This window comes from Calliphora vicina, chromosome 4, assembly GCF_958450345.1.
Source record: "Calliphora vicina chromosome 4, idCalVici1.1, whole genome shotgun sequence".
Taxonomy (NCBI): Eukaryota; Metazoa; Arthropoda; class Insecta; order Diptera; family Calliphoridae; genus Calliphora; species Calliphora vicina.
In genome coordinates, this window is record NC_088783.1 from 1,702,519 (window position 1) to 1,721,206 (window position 18,688).

An 18,688-nucleotide genomic window follows, 5' to 3' on the forward strand; every position below is an offset into this window, starting at 1 on the left:
TAAATTTTGGAAAAATATAGTTTTTTATTTCATTTACCTAATTTTCATTGCCAAATTTTTTTTCTTGATCCGATTTAAAAGATTTTTATATGTATGATTTGGATCCGCTATTACCTATTTGGTTGGGAAAATACTGACATTTTTATTTGCAAATACGAATACATCATAAACTAAAAGAATAGCGTTTTTTGACATCTTCTTGTAGATTCCATATTTATAAACATTAATCAATTCTGATCGATGTCATCATTTATAATTGTTCATATACCAGAGGTACCCCACTTTAGAAGCTATAGATTTATTACCAATTTGTTCAGTGCCCCAAATTGTGCCTTGGGAACATCTAAAATCTGAACTGTGGAAAATAAAAGCCGCCCTAATGTTTATGTATACATACATATCTTCTTTAAAACGCAAGTTTATAATCTTGAATTTGATTCTCATACAATTTGCACATGCAATTGAAATATTACAAATATGATAATTTAATGGAAACGTCTATACTAAAAATATTATTTTACAACGTTAATTCAAAAGAATTTGTAAAAAATAATAAGACATTTGAAACAATAGGAATAAGTGTAAGCCGTCATATTTTCATATGATTTGATAAACACTTGCAATATATGACAACTGTTGTAAATTTAAATTATTTAATTAAATTATAAAACTTTGATTATCAAGTTATTTTAAGGCTTGTCAAACAACAAGCTAATATATAATTTATCAAGCTAAACAATTTGTTTAAATTTAAAAGCATTGCAACTAATGATTTCTGTTTGAAATTGTTACCAGTACCCATTTTGATGGAATGTTTCTGAAATAGTTCTTTATTTAATGATTTTTGTTTAAAATAGTAATTTTCGGAACAACTTCTACGTTAGTATTATTGAATTAATAATAATAATACTTGGAACTTGTTTTGAAAATCAATTAAGGAACATTTTTTTATTTCTTTAAAACTTTTATATTTCTTAAAATAATTATATTAACCAAGCAATACTCTCATACTCTCTTTTGCGATTCTGAATACATTAAATCATTGGTAGGCGTTCATATTGTTGAGATTACGAACATTTTCGTGAATTTACACGTACACAACCCGAAAGTAAAAAAAAACACACAGCAAAAGTGTAAAAAATACAAATAACTCATTTAGTTGCAAACAATAGAGCGTAAAAATACAAATATTTCATTCTGTTGCTTGATGTTGTTGCGGATTTTTTTATTTTTAACCCATACATGCACACATACTACAATTTCTCTTTTTGCGCTTCCCTGCATTAAATAGTAATTTTATTTATTTTAATCATCGATTCGAATACAATCGCTGTCAATATATAGTTATGTTGATGTAATCCCATTAGTTTCAAAATATTATTATCAATGGGATATCATTGGTTGCAAATACTTTTATTTGAATTTAACGGAAATAAATTTGAATTAAATTGTGTTTTATTAAACATATAGAATAATATCGGTAGTTTTATCGTTAAAATGCTTAGACTTGTATTACATGTATTACAATAACTTATTGTCTCTTAGCGGCACTTCTATTCTGTTTAAACACATGATTAATTAACATAAAAACTAAAAAATATTTGTGTAAGTATATAAAAAAAACTTCTATTTCCGTACGTCTAATAAAAGTTTTATGGATTAATTTATTATGCACGTATACGAGAGATGGTCAAGTGATATTAGAGGCGATTAAGTATGTAAGGTAGACGATTTCTCAATTGTTTTATTTAGATTCAATGAAAAATATTGTAATTTATTTGACTGTATGAGTTCGAAAAAGTTTTGAAAGCCTTTTTTAAAAATATTTCTTATGGTACGAAAGAAAACATAAGTTCTATTTAAAAAAAAGTCGACTGTAAAAAAATGTAACTTTAAAATTTCTTTTATAGTTTGCCTGAATAATTTTCCATTTTCATGAAGTGAAACTAGTTTAATGTTTTCATTATAAATAAATAAATAAAATGTACATGTGTGTTGTTTAATTTTAATGCTTGTTGCATTAAACTCATTCATTTTGTTAAACTATATGTGGAAACTCAGTCACCCAGTCACGCGTTCATCTCTAGAATGAGACACAATTTATGGCTCAATTAACATTCTCCAAATACAACAACAAACTCGTATTAATGTACATGTTCTCGAGTATACTATATTTATAATTGATATTATGGATTTTTTACTCAAATATTTAGGAACACACACAAAATACATTCGATTTTTTTTTATTTATTATACATATTACAATGTAAATACATGTATTGTATATATTCATACGATATTGTAATTGTATACTCCAATATGATTTATATGTATACTCACTTCGAAATAAATATGTACAATAAATGCGAAATAAATTTTTCATATCATTATAAATATTTACATACATACATACATACATGTGTATATTTTAACAGGAATACAAATCATAGATTTTTTTTAGAAGTCGAGACCTGTTTCTGACTATTTCTGTTCCATTGTAAAATTAATTTTTGTTCGAATTTGATTTTAATTGGATTCGAATGATGATATTTAATTCGATTATGAATTAACTGTGAACAACAAATACCAAAGTTGTTGTAAATCCTGGATTCCTTACTCAGTTTCTTATCAAATATATTTTTAAATTATTTTATGGGAATTTTACACTATATACACTAGTAACGTTACTTTATATTCTACTTAACCCTTCTACACTCCTTGGGTCAATTTGACCCAATTTTGGTTTTCAAACGCAAAATTTGTCCCTTTAATTATAAGATATGAACGTGAAACTTTAATTTATCCATTACAGGGACAGAAACTATGCTTTTAAAAGAAAGTAATTAAATCAATAAAATCGCTTTCATTGACTACGGAAGACTTGCTAGCCTAGTGGCGGCTCTAGATATTTCCTAGGCGACACTTTTGGTGTCGGTATTAATTTCTCTAGAATTATATCGAACTTTTTCAGAGATCGCACTATATGAGTTGTTATAGATGGGATCTCATCAAACTAGTTATATTTCTTATTTTTCTAAATGACCTTCTTTGTCAAACGTGTTACCCTATCTATTGCTCTGCAGATGACAGCTACATTTGCCATTCATATTCATTCAGTTACAGACCAAGTCTTTCAAGAATTGGGGCAATGAGGCAAAACATGAATGATTACCTTAATCGGGACCTTTTGATAATCTCAGAATGGGGTCGTGCGAATAGAGTCACTTTCAACGCTCGCAAGAATCAGTGTTGCATGTTGACACGTATTTATGGGTGGTGTATCTAAATATTGTGGAATCAGACACTCTTGATGCTCTGGGGATGAGATTACAATGTGATGTCCGCTGTTCTAAACACATTTTTCATGTGTCCAAAGAAGCATTCAAGTGTCTCGGATTTTTGAAACGGTGTATGAATTACTTCACTCCATCTGATCTCCTCATTACTTATACCACCTATATCCGACCGAAAATGGAACACAACTCCCTTGTGCCAGTGCTTCAGAGTCTATTTTGGAGCTTCTAGACCGCGTACAGTTGGGTATTCAACTCTATTGATTCTCTAGAGCACCGTCGCAATGAGGGCTGTGTTTCACTGTTCATAGTGATGAAGACGAAATTTGTTCATCCGACAGCAATTCAGCATCAAATAATAGCGTTGAAAGTGTGGAGGTTGAAAATGCAGTAGAAAGAGATCACAGCAATTCAGTTACATATTTATCTAAGGACAAACGTGTAGTTGGGAAAGAACAGCTGAATTTCAAATTTAATTTTATTTTTTAATAACTGCTCAGGAAGGGCATACTTATTTTAGTTTTCATTAGTTTTTATTATACTGAATAAAAAAACAACAAAACAAATAAATTTCCTATATTAAATATGAAATTTTGATTACATTTTAATGTTGGGTCATATTGACACAAAGGATCATAGGAAGGGCACATATCCTAGGGATGCAAAAGGGTTAAATATTTAAAAATCGGAAGGCAAATCAGACTTTTTAATAACGTTTTCCATATGAGCTTTTGATCACCGATCATCATAGGATCAACGAAACGAAAAAGTGCTGTAGTTATGTTGCAACTTAAACATCGAAGAGAGTAAATTAAATTGATTGATATTTGTTATATTGTCAGACAACAAGTCAGATAGTAATTTAGAATATGTAAAAATACACTGTTTGCGTAAACAAATTATATATGTATGTGATTACTTAGTTTTTTCTCGCTGTATATTATGGTATGCAAACGTGCTAAGTGCATTTTGTGGTATGTGAAAATTGTAAAATTTATTATCTAAGTCAAATGGATTTGAGTATAACTACGTTATTGAATGTATAATAGCGTCAAAGTTGTTTTAATTATTGGTTTATTCATAAAATTTCAACATAAATTATAAATTTTTAAAGAAACCTTTAAATAAAAAAACAGAGTTAAATGATAAAAATTAAGAAACCATGTTGTAACAAAATAGTAATAGGAAAATATGCTAAGTCCCAAAAAAGGACATATAAGTCGCCAGCGCTAATCTGTGATTATTTAGCATTATAAATTATACCAAATTAGTCATAAAAACGATGATTCAAAATTTTGTGAAAATGGATTTAGTGTCCCTTAGAATTAAATGTTTAAAATTTTGAAACGGTATGAATACTTTCGCAATGATCTAAAATACTACCAAATTTTTTTTAGCTTGTTCTAAGAAGTGATATTAAGGGTTAATTTTAATTTTTGTGCTTTTATTGTATATACTAGACTTTGTGTTATACTTTTCTTAAGTTTCATCAAAATCGGGGCAAAAAAATATATCTTTCCATGAAAATTCCAAATATTGAAAACATTTACCTTTGACCTTCACGATTTAAGGGTTAACGTTTTGCGATTTTAGTAAAACTTTCAGATTATCTTTAAAATTACATGGACTATAATATTCTGAATAGCTTTTACTTAAAAATCAAAATAGTAAGGAAATTCGGCTCATTCGCCAAAATATGACCAACAAATTAGTTTTTCTCGAAAACTATAGGAGGTTTCGTCATACTTTTTTCATATTTTTATTCCCTATTATGTTCTCAATAAATCCCAATGTGATGAACAAAAATTTCTGAAATTTGTTTAATAAAATTTTTAAAAATTTTAAATTGGTGTTTTGAAACTGTCGTTAAAAAATTAAATTTTTTCGGTTATGCCTGCGAATAGGTTAACGGTGTCCTACGAAGAGAAAAACTCATATTTAAGTAAAAATAAGCTTTTATTTTAATATTTCTCAAAATATGTTAATTTTGTTCCAACATTTCTTGTTCTAGTGGCCTGAGACACGTTAATGGCCTGGCGATATTTTAATAACTTTAACATTTTTAAACCAATTTTTGTCTTTTATATCTTATTAGAACGACAATTACGTACACATTTTGATTCTTTTAACTTAAATTGCAAAAGTAATTATTTCATCATGATAGATATACAAAATTTCATATTTAACTATAACTATTTAACTAACGTTCCAAAATTCCCCAAAAAAATATATTTTGGCTTATAAGAGACACTCTAATGTACATAGTATTTGTATTTGATGCATGTACGTGTGAATAATTTTAAATTATTTATGAATTTTGTGGTAAACACCAATATCAATTGTTAGAATCATATGTAATTGTGAGTGTTTGTTTAAAATCGTTTTATTTTCTTAAATGATTCCACTTTTCAAAAGTAAAAAAATTCTCCTGCAAGTTGGTAGATGTTGTGAATAATGTGTAAATACAATTTTCTTTAAAGCTACGAGTTTTGAGAAAGAGAGTTTGTTTATACAAAATTTCTTAATAATGGTATAAATCCTAGGACACTAGTAAAAGTGTTTTTAATTCTGACTTAAAGATGTGTAATCTCTAAAGCAAACAAAGTCAAACATACAAATCTATTTTAAGAGATTTAGCATTTAGTATAAACGGAAACAACAGAAACGTGAAATGGAAAAAGGTGTAGGGAAGTTTTGCGTAATTTACGCTAATTCAGCGTATTTACCAAGGAGCGACAATAGACACTGGCGCTTTAACCATCACATATGGTATGATAAGCGGGAAAACAGAAGAAAAAAATCCCTGTTTCATTCGTCGAAAGTATTGACAAACGTTGAAAGGATTAATTACGTCAAGTCAACTCAAGATGACAAACACTGATTGGATTAAGATAAATGCGACAATTGCCTCACTCACACTCTCTCTCTCTCTTTCTCTTTCTCTAGGTAATGAATGTTTTCGAATTTGAGAATCTAATTAGATAAAGGATGTTGTATGTACAAGATATTGGTGAATATTTGTAATGTTTAATTTACATAAAATTTTACCTGAGCCCTGTTTTGTGTGCCGCATGGGAAAGGTTACCAAAGTGTACTACATATGTTGAACAGACATTTCTTACGATGATTTACCTGAATTGAGATGTAATGTGTGAAATGTATAAATAGTCTGTAGATTTTAAGAACTTTATCCAGTACTCATTTGTATTCATAATAACAAACATTAGCAGCCTTACGAGTAAAACTATAGAAAATGGGAAACATTCATACAGCACAGTGTGTTCCAGCATCAGGACAAGATGCCAACAATAATATTCCTAGTCTAATGAAACGTACATGCCAACGCATGAGTTTGAGACGTGAAAAATTGCCTACTCCTCTACAGTCAAAGAAACCCCAGAAGCCAAGTAAAAAAAGAATCGTTTTGAAAGCCATGCCAAGATGTTCTTCCTTTGAAGATTTATCATCTCTATTGCCTTCTACGAAAAGAATCGACAATGATCCAACCTATTTGCTGTGGAAGAAGTCATTCGAGTGTCCCCGGGACAAACCTGAAACAGTTAAACAGACCCATTTGAGACGCATGAGGAAAAGAGTTCACGACATGACCTCTGCCGTTAGCGGTCACATTACACCAAAAGGATTTCCATCATACTCTAATTTAAAGCCAGTCCGTAAGGAAATACCAACTCAACCCAGTGATTTCAAGCATAAACAATATAAAAAGAAACCCTTGGAACTGCCTTTGCTAGATGAGTGTCCACATGTTGATCGCAAAATGCCAGCCAACTGCAAAACTGAATTACCATTCCAAAATATGCCCCATCAACGATCACCAGCAGTCGTAATGGCCAATAACATTCCATTCACCAATTCGAACACACCCACACAACCGAAATACACGTTGGCACCCTTAAACCTGCTTTCCAAGTTGTCACAAAACAAACAAGCGATAATTATCGAACAACTTTTCCGTGACATAAAAAATTTGGAATCATACTACGACACCAAAATGGATTCCTTTATATTTTAGTGTTACGTTCAAGCTGAGCTAAATGAATCGAAACATAAACAAAACTCTAAAACCCAACTCAATGACATAGTTAAGATAAACTGTTTTTTAGTTTTAAGATTTTATGCCTAATTTTAATTAAGTTTTCTAAATCTACTATTTAATTATTAAGTCTCTCTAAGCATATCGAATAAGTTGTGATACACTTACATACATACAAACATACATACATATATTTAACTTATCCATATTTAAAATAAATTTTATTTCAAAACCTTACATACATTATTCATATTTAATGGTTTGGATTGTAGGGGAAAATATAAATACAATACAATTTTAAAGAAGACTAATGGAGTCCACAAAATAAAATTAAGATAATTAAGTTATTTCGGGAATTACTAGTACATTCTATGGCACTCTCCTATAGTTGACACTTTTTTCCATCCAGAACACTTTTTGCAATGTTCTGGATGTTTGCAAAATGTTTCGTCATTTACTCTATTACGTTGGCTGATACATTTTGTTTTCCATTACAATCTGGACATTATAACATTTACATCCATTACTCTGTTTGATTTAACTAAACTTGAATAAAGATAAAAAGTAGTAAATCAGTAGTTATATATATGGATTTGACCAATAATTTCATAATTTCTTTCGAGTGGCAAACGTTTATTAACACATTTTCCTATCAAACATATGAGAACACTTTTATTTTTGTTTGAGCTATGAAGGTTTTTTTCATGGAACTATGTTAAATATTACAAATCGATCTATTAAATCGCACATTTTATATTAGTTAGTGAAGTATGTAGTTTTGAAAATAGCTAAGATTAAAAATGTTTAAATTTTGGTTATTTTAAACATTCCACAATTAAAGACGCAAAGGAAAACCAATCCAAAGTCAAGCAAGAAGAAACCCATGAAACTAAATGTACCTTCGCTAGTCTCACGGAGGAAATACACTTTGACAGGAATTAAATCTGCCATTTTAGTTATCACAAACAAACATTGCGTGCCCTATCTTTAATCGCAGATAATCGTAGCCTAAATTATATGTATAATATACTATAATGTACATAATAGATGAGGCTTTATTTCAGCAATAAGATTTTGCCTGGACACCGCTGTCATTTGGTTAAAATCTTTATTCCAGTGATTAGTTAAAATAAACAACTGCTACCATATTATTAAATATTAACGGATGTGTTAATAAATGATATGTGGAATAAAACTAACTTAAAATAAATGAAAAATCTTCTCAAATATAGGTAGTTACTTGATTATTGAGTAACAAAAGTGGTTTTTAATTGTTCAGATTTATATATCGTCTCCTAAAATGCAAAATAACGTAACATCACTTTTCAAAGGTTTATAGGAGAAGCAAAAAACGATATAAAATGAAAACTACTTGAGATATTGAAACAAAATTTTCATATCTGAATTACAATGACACTAGAAATATATTTTATGAAAAAAAACTAATTTTTTCAAAGCACACTTTAAGATATGTGACTTACGTTTTTTTAATTGTTTTTTTCTGAAACAAAAAATCAATAGAAATTTTTATGAAAAAATAAAAACTTAAATAAAAATATGTTTTTTTTTTTTATTTTAAATAAAAGCAGTTTATATTACATTTTTAATTTGTTTATGTATCTTTTATTTTATTTACTAACAATTACTTTTTTAAACTAAAAAAAAAGTATTTCATTAAATTTTCATAAAGACTGCAAAAAATATTCAATTGCAACAAATTTATTAAAAACAAATTAGGATACTACCTAAAATCAGGTTAAAACGATTTATTAATTAATTACTCAAATCGTATACGTTATTTTGTTTAAGAAAATCATGTACTTGATGATACTTTAGTTTCAATTTTGGTTATAACGTATGTATGTAATACAATAATAATAAAATCAATTTCGAATTTTTTGATGATACGTTGTTTTGCATTTTAGGTGACGATATACAGTACGATACAGTAATGTGTAAAAGAATTTGGAAATATCTATAATTTTTAATTTTTATGCACAATTTTTACCAATATGATAATATTTTTTACACAATATGAAGATCAGGATTAGTAAAGTTTAGCAATACAAAAAAAAATAATTTAAATACCAGGATATCAAAAAGTTAAAGACTGAATTACACAATTGTGTCGCATTTAGTTTAAAGTTAAATAAAATTGTTATTAAATTACAATTCCTTAAGGAATATTGAATATGAGAAGAGTACCACCGAAGTTGCAAAATCTGTTACCGAGCAGCTTAAAAATTCAACGGAATTCAATTCTATCGTTAAGAGATGGACTCATTGTATAGCGTCTAGTTGCATCAGGAGCAGAAAATAGTCCCCGTAAGGCATAACCATGCTACCAAATTAAAATTTCAAAACGTTCAGCTCTTAGAGAAATCTAAAGATGTGGTTTTCTTGCAATAAATAGTTTTAAAAAGCCTCGTTTAACTAAAAGACACAAGTATCTTCGACTAACATTTGCAAAAATGTTTTAAGAACTGGACCTTTGATGATTGGGAAAGAAGATATCTGGGAATCTATAAAGCAAGAAGAGTGTAGCAAAGTGGTGCAGAGTATGCCCTCCAGAATTTAGGCTGTCATTAACGCGAAAGGAGGATATACAAAGTACTAAAAAAGTTACTTTAGTACTTCGCGCCAAAAATGTGTAAATGAGTTGCAAATATTATTATTTGTATATTTCTGGAGAATAATTTATTTATTTATTCAGTAGTTATTTAAGCCCTTAGGGCCAATAAACCAGTTCAATATATATGGCATACAATTCAAATCATTTTTCAACTAATCTGAAAGAAAAAGAGAGAAATTAATTTATTTCAAACCCCCCTGCAATTGCACAAATGTTAAGAGTAAATGAAAATGAAAACAAAAAATATAATAAAATAAAATGGGTATTTACAGATAGCAATCAAAATTTAAATTATGTTCTACATATTTTCATAAACAATTTTTTTTAAATTTTTTAATAGTATGCGAAAATTTTCTCTCTGAATAAGGAATTATAGAGTTCCATAGTCATATAGATCGACCTCTTCATTGATAATGAGTGATACCGCGGTGGCACTAATACATTTGCTCTCAAAAGAGATAAGATGTCATCCGTGCTCTGTACTTAAGTCCATATACTATATACCTTACTATTATATTAAAGCAATGTTCCAATCTATATTTTGTTGTGTCGTACCACTATATATTTCCATTCCATAGAGAAAAATATGTAACATACGGAAGATACAAGTTTATTTATTTAGTCCTAAAATATCCTTAATAAATATTGTTAAAAAAAACAAAACGTTTCTTTATAAACTTTCCACTTTAAATATTGTGTCATAAAGTGTAAATATATGACCATCATTTACACATTTTTGTCTCACACTGTATATATTTATACACTAATCATTTTTAATTTTCTGATATTTTCTTCTTTTAAAGTGACTTTTAAGTTTAAAGTTTTATCATTAGTTTTTGTCAATATGGGTATCAAATGAAAGAGGACAATCTCTAGAAATTAAAACAAGTTATATGGTCTTGTTCAAGTCCAAAAAGTACTGTCCAGTATTTTTCTAATCTTGATTACTTTATCGATCTACTATTTTCTTTTTTTTTAATATTACACTAATAATATGATTTTTTAACTATATAGTACTGCTATAGAAACAAATTTTATTTATTCTTTTAAACAAACACAAACTGCGAAGCGTTTTGCTTGTCTGCAGATACACCCAGAGTCTCTGGCGGGAATCGAACCCGCAACCCTTAGATTGATAGTCCAGCATACTATCGTTGTATCATATATTTTTTTGAGAAAAATATAAAAACCAAAAACTTATGTAACTTGGTAAATGTTCAACCTTCCTGTACATAATGTTTTGTTATTTTTTATTTTGCTTTCGTAAAAATAAAAATTGTTTATTGATTTCAATAATATTTAATTTTTTCGCTAACTAATTAAATTTAGTATTTTAAATAGGTTTTCGTCGGTTTAGCATTTGACAAACGGAATTTTGTAAAATCCCAAAAAAGGCTTCTTTCTACTAGTTACTTTACTTTAAGATAATTTTTAAAGTTGTTTAACAGAAATAAATTAAATTTCTTATACTAATTGTTCCATTTTCAAAAGAATTAATAAAAAAAAACAAAAACGTTTAAAATATTTAAAACAATAAACGTTCTAATATTTTTACATGTTTTTGTACTCTCGCCATAAACGCATTCTCAATTGTAAATATTGCTTATAACACTGTGTTACAAGTTTCGAGTCATGTTCTTCAGCCTCAATGATGTTATCGCAAAATTAAAGTGAACTAGTTGTATTGAATTTAATTTTTATGGACGGGAATTTGTTAAATTTTTAGCCTATTTTTGATTGTGAGTAGGGTTTGGGGTTTCCCGAATAATTTTATATTCAGGGAAACGCGAATGAAAAATGCCGTTAATAGTTTTACAACTAGAAAACTAAGTAAAAAAGAAAATTATTTTATAAAATTGTGTAATTTCAATAAAAAAGAAATAAATGCGATACATTACAAATATATTTTACTAACATAAAACAAACAAAAATTGGTTAGAATATTTGTAGATATGTTTTCTATGAAATAATACTTAATTTTAAAAATGAGTTTTCAAAATAACTAATGCATTCAATAAGTCATTTGACATCCGATTTCTTATTTTAGTGGCAAAGTTTTCAGACAGCGAGAAAACTCTTTTGCTTTCCACAGATGTTGGCTTTATCATCAGTAAAGCATTATATAGACAATGCAGCATTTGATTTTAAATGTTTAGCGTTTTTTTTTAAATGTTGCTCCATTTGTATTTCGAAAACAATGAGGGAACATTGTGGTCAAATAGGCGTTCATACATTTGCTGTCCATACATTTTTGACATTATCTTTGTTATATTATAATTTAGCTCATTAAGTTGTGAAGTTTTTAGGTAATTTAGCAATGACATAAGTCTGCAGTTATATCATTTTTTAACTTTACATTTTATTGCATGGACCATTTTTTGAGAAATCGTAGAATTTATAGATAACAGCCGTTCAGCTAAAGAGTGTTCATTATAGCATGCTTCTAATGTATCTTTAATGGGGTTTAGAACCTGTACTAATATTTCTAAATTTTGAACAAGCCCTTCATCAAACAAAGGTGTTATACGTATTTAAATCTATTAAAGTTTTTTTTTTTTAAATTTCCCGTTTTTTCCGGGAAAAATTTAAAATTTCCCGGGAATTCCCGTCTATAATTTTACGGGAATTCCCGTACCCCAAACCCTAATTGTGAGAGAAAATAAATTCTAAATCGAAAATTGTACCTAAAAGTCTAAAGACAGAATTTAAAGAAATTGAGTTAAAATATTAATGGGTTCATTATATATGGCTGCTACACTTTAGTTGGGATGACAATATTTTGGTTATTTAGAACGTAATTCTTTCTATTGCTAGTATAGAAAAATTCTAGCCCATAACAATTTTATTTAAATATAATTTAATAAAAACCCATTAGAAGTTTGGATTGCCAGCTAGTCTGCTTTCAATTTACTTTGGAATGATTGAGGCCGAAAATTCTTGTAGCAAAGTGTAATTAGAAGTGTTATACGGTCAAGGTCTTAAAAAGGAAATTTGCTTGTATTGTATTTTAAATGTCAAATGTTGTATCAAAAAAAAAAAAAAAAACTAAAAGTAAAAGTAATATGACAATAAATGTATGTATGTATTCGATGTCCTTAAGTATTTCCCCTCGTAAGTTAGACATTTTGTTATATTCATGATACAACAATATAAGGTTACAATTCTTGTAACGTCAAACAAAAGAAAATATAAAAAATATGAAAAAATCAAAATTTGACGTTATAGGGCTAAATATTAAAAACTCTACCTAGTGATTCTACCTTCTACAATTATTGTATCATGGTTATATTTTTAATAACAGTTTATCCTTTGACTTATGTAATTAAATGCTTTGGTTGAGTTTATACAAAAATGGATTCAAGCTTTTCATCTAATAATTTATGGATGTTGGTAACTAATTGAAATATACTGTTTTCACGAAAATCATTACAACGAAGATATTTTTATTTTAAAATAAACATTAACAATTTTTAAGTTTGATAAACATTTTTGCATTCAAATATTCAAGATCTGAACGCTTATTGTGTTGTTTACTATGCGACTTTCAGCTCGTAATAGACCAAGCAAACGTTTTTCTGAACGTAACATATTAAAACCCAATCCTTTCTACTAGCAACCTGAACGTTTTGTTCAGATTTTAAGTATCAACTAAATAATTCTTCGCTGTACACTCATTTAGCATAACTGAATGCAAAATTCAGTAAAGTTCTTCATAGATACCGTAAAGCGTGCCGTTCAGCGTAGTGGAATAGTAAAACAAAACTAAACGCATCGTTCAGTAAATCTGAGCGAGATGTGGTAAAAATATTTTAGCAAATTTGTTTAAAACTTTAATATTATTTCAATTGCCGGCTACAGAAGTAACGGGATTCTAAAACAAACAACAAGTGTTAAGTTTGACCGAATCTCATTTGTGCGTCGATTATTAAAGTGAGTAGTTCATATTTCCCATACATTAACATTGAGCTTTGTTAGAGCAATAGAATTTCTATTGCCGGAGTTAGAAGGTATGTTGTATATATCGCTCATTTGCTGCAACAACGTCATAATTCAAAAAATTTAGTGAATTAAGCTCAAATTTTATTAATTAATTCGAAGCTCTGATATTTAATAATTATAACACAAAGTTTTTATATGAAATTTGACTATAATATACAGTATCATTATTTATTTCGGGAATAGCCGGGAATGTAGAAAAAAAAATTCCCGATTCCCGGGAATCAAAAAAGTTTGAAATTTAATAAAATAAATTTCTTCTAATGTATGTAAAAAAAAATTAGTTTAAATTAAATCATTAACAAATAATATATTTATGTATTTATAAAAATGTTCACAATAATATGTTGACGGTCTAAATACAAAAAACACTAAAAATAGTAACAAAATCACCAAGTTGGTTTTTTTGGTTATTATTTTAAAAACAGCTGATACGATCTTACGGAAAAACTTACTACAATATAACAGCATTCAGAACGGCACAGAACAGAAACGTTACAGAACGCAAATACTAATGGAGCCTTGACTTTTTTGACATATGAGTACAGAGAAAAAATCAATAAGTATAATCCTGGCAAACTCCATCATTAACGGAAAAATGTTAACATCATCTGATTTTAAGGTAATTTTCGATGACATATACAGTGAATTTCCTCAGCAAGAGCAGGTTTCGGTGAGTTTATAGAAATAGTTGATTATGTAAACATTTATGTATGAATAATGCTTGGAAAATATATTGAATAAATTTTGTTAATATTAAAAAAACATTTACCCCCATTAGGTTAGGCCTTAACTAATAGTTATACTGTCGGTAAAACTTATTTTTGTATGAAAACTGTCAGTATAATAACTATTAGATAAAACATAACCAGACTTCGCATTACTGGGGGTTAAAAATCATTTATTTAATATTCTGAACGCAGCTGGTAAAATAATAAGCTTACGTTCAGTAATGAAGAAATTGAAAGCATCGGTTAAAACACTAAACTCTCGTTCAGTATTGCGAAAATTAAACGAATGTAGTTAAAACCTGAACGCACGTTTACTTTTGCATAAGCTGAACACTATATAGTAAAAAGCTGAACGAATGTTCAACGTAAAGCTGAACGTTTTATTCATTTTTCTACTACAGGCATAATGGGTGCAAAAAACCTAATAAATATTTCGAAAAACTAAACGTTTGTTCAGTTGTTTACTATTAAATTTTTTCTGTGTACCAATTGAAGTGGACGGAAGCATTAAAAACAATTGACACACATTTCCGGGAGAGAATGAATAACTTAAGGATTGAAGGTGAAAAACAGTATTGAGCTTGTGAATGCTATTGCAATTAATTAAAATTGAATTTGTTTGCAAAAACTTTGCATAGGTTTTCGGTGCAGGCCTTTTAACTGAAACATTAAATATACAAATTCAATATTCTTCATGTATTTCCATCTAATTAACTTGTAGTGGTTTACAAAAACCAATTTCTTCCTGTTCGAAATAAATGAGATTAGACTAAAATGTCTGTTTGTCTGCCCGACTGATGCTGTCGTCGATATCGATTGCAAGGATTTAAATTCCAAATGAATGAAGTGCTGAGTTTGTGAACACAATACAAATGAAATCCTAAAAATAAAAGTCAGCCAGAGTCATGTCATGGCAAATACATGGCAAATATATGTATATGTACATAAAAATAAAACTGGAGAGAGAAAAAATTATTACAACAGACAGGATACAAGTTTTCACTGCATGTATCCTTGCTACATGGACATTGGGATTGCAATAATCTACTCTGTTCTCAGTTTTGTATTTATTTTATATGTATTTATGTACTTTATCGTATCTGACTATTGTTCGTCAAAATAGCAAAATATTTGTACCAAATGGTTAGAAAGAATAAGGGTTGTGTATGACGACATTGAAAACAATTATCTTCATGTCTATGGAAATTAAATGCTGCAGAAATAATTGGACTTTGAAATATGTAAGACAGTCGTCTCCGGTTTTATAATACAACTAAGTACACACATATTTGGTTATCATACAGCATCTATTTTATAGTTTGCAAAAATTAATTATGTGAAAACAAACAAAAGTAACTTTAAATTCTAATTGGATTTTGAATTTCATTACCTGGCAGCCACATTAACTTCAGTACAAACACAAATTAAAAAAAATACCTTCAACAAGTCTGATTTGAGTTTAAATTTTCCGCCCTTTTGTATGATTTTGTTGTGACAAATTACCTGTTGACCTTCAACATAAATATGTGTGGAATTATTCGTGGCAAATAGGATAGATCCAGGATAAACCCTAAATTAACAACAAAATGCAAAAATGTGGCAGTTTTCACTAATTTTATTTATTTTTAATACCTAATATAATATAAAGCACTAAGAATCGAAAATATTAAGTGCAAAATGCAAAACGTTATACATATAAGAAACATTTGGGTAAGAGCGTCAATTTAATGTGGCATGATTGATATATGTAAATGATATTAAGTTTTGCTTGTTTAAGTTTTTTTGGGAAAAGAAGTCATGTTCGATTAATAATATTTATTACAAAATTCATTCCAATTATGAATTTCTTTTTTCTGTGTACGATTTTTTTTCATATTTTTTGTATTCAAATAAAATATACATAGGAGGCTTGAAAAATATTTAAATTTACGTTTATATTTTTATGTTGTTTAAAAATGTTTGAGATTTTGCTTGGAAATTCACTGTGGTTCCAAATCAAAATCTAGGTGGACAAAATTATTTGGCGCTCTTTTTATATAGAATTGGTGTCTCCGATTCCCAAAAAAAAATGCTTAAAAGATCAATATAAACTTTTTTTCAAGTTACAGTAGGGTCTAGATATATAAAAATCATAAATAAAAAAAATTAAAAAAATACATTTTCATGTGTTTCTGAAACTAAATTTTTAAAAAGCTCTGTATTTACTATATTTCAAGTTACAGTAGATATATAAAAAACAATAATAAACAAAATTCTAAAAATTCCATTCCGTAAATATTAAAAAAAAGTATTTCGGCGGGTGCTGGCGGCTACAACTTTTTACAAAGACATTCCCCTGAAGTTTCTTTAAATGATGTATATAGTATATATTGGTTCTACGGTCTTTTTTTTTGACAAGCTATATAATATTCTTAGAAAAAAAATCAGTATATTTGAGACCCAAGTTTAAAGGGCTATAACAGGAAAATGGAGAGGCCCATAAATACAAGTGCGAAAAAAGTACATGTACAATACACAGGATTGTACATGTACTTTTTATGTTTAACTATTTTCGTTTTTTTAATTTATTCCGTATAACTGCTAATGAACTATTTTTATTTTTTTTAATAAATTTGGATGAAACAATTGCTGTCGTGTTTGTATTGCTTGCTTGAAATTAGCAAAAGCACCTAAAAAAATGCTTATTATGCAAATGAACATTAATTAATACAAATAATATTATATTAAAAAACTTCGAGGTTTTAATAAAATATTATTTGTATTAAAAAAAAAGTATTTTTTTTATTAAAAACGGAAAGGTCGAACAAATAATTACAATAATAATTTTTCAAAATATCACGAAAACTGGCCGTACGATATTAACGTTTTGAACCGATTTCTGCTCAGCATGCCAAAAATATATAAAAAAGATTTTTTGCACGAGGAGCAATTTTAAAAAATTGTATTTTGTATAGTAGTACAAAAAAGTTACATGTAATAACTTAAATAAAAAAAGAATTTTATGAAACAATTCCAAATAATTCAATACATATGTATGTATATGCAAAAATTAAGTTCGTTTCTTTGAGAATTAATTATTTTGAACCATTACAAATTTCTTTTAATTTAAATCAATTAAACGAATTATCTGAATGAAATTTAGTAAATTATTAATACATTACAAATCTGCGTTAGAACTATTCATTCATTTGAAAGGCTAATTGCAGTAACTGGATAAGCTATTCAATTAAAAAACAAATTGTATGCGTTATTTTATATACTTTAAAATGTAAAGCGTACTTTCATAAAATTATTAATTTGAACATTTTTTTAAACTTTAAAGTCGTTTTTTTTCTATATTTTAATTTTGTGGCTTACCCGGTTTAGCAGCAGACCCTTAAATAAATATTTAATAATTCAGGATTGAATGATTTTATACATTATTTCAACAATTATGAATTCTATTAAAATAAAAACATTATTCTCGACGCAAGTTTTTTTTTTTGAAAATTGCATCAATTGGATGATAGTTAAATCACTTCAATATCTTTAAGCAGTTGGCAGATTGATTGATTTTGGTTATTGGAAAAATCATATGATAAATAAGAAATAATTATTCATTTAGCTAAACAGAACCCTGAAAACAAACAGTAATTACCTTCATATTTGTTTTTTGATGGATAAACATACACAAAAATATTAAAATCCGATTGTGAAACAATTAAAAATCGTATGAACAGAAAATTTCCTCATTAGTTAAAACTTTGGTAGCACACCTTTTTTTATATTTTCATTGATGGAAATTTAATTTTATTTTCCTTAGATTTGGGATTGCGTGAAAATTGACAGTTTGTTTTCAAATGTAATATATTTAATATCTATTTACCCTCAATTAAATATTAACCATAAACATAAATAAACAAATACTACAACATAATATTAAAATGCAAACAATCCATAAATAATAAAATTACAACCTCTTACCTTAATTAATTATAATTGG

General features: G+C 27.9%; 2 protein-coding genes across 2 annotated transcripts in view; both read left to right on the plus strand.

Moving 5' to 3' along the window:
• The window catches only part of LOC135958827 (uncharacterized), a 141,027-nt gene that overhangs the window by 64,626 nt on the left and 57,713 nt on the right, over window positions 1-18,688 (plus strand). The gene's annotated exons all lie outside the window — the stretch shown is intronic.
• On the plus strand, window positions 6,547-7,326 carry nullo. Its single transcript, XM_065507227.1, has one exon. The coding sequence runs from the start codon at window positions 6,547-6,549 to the stop codon at window positions 7,324-7,326; it is 780 nt and encodes a 259-aa protein (XP_065363299.1).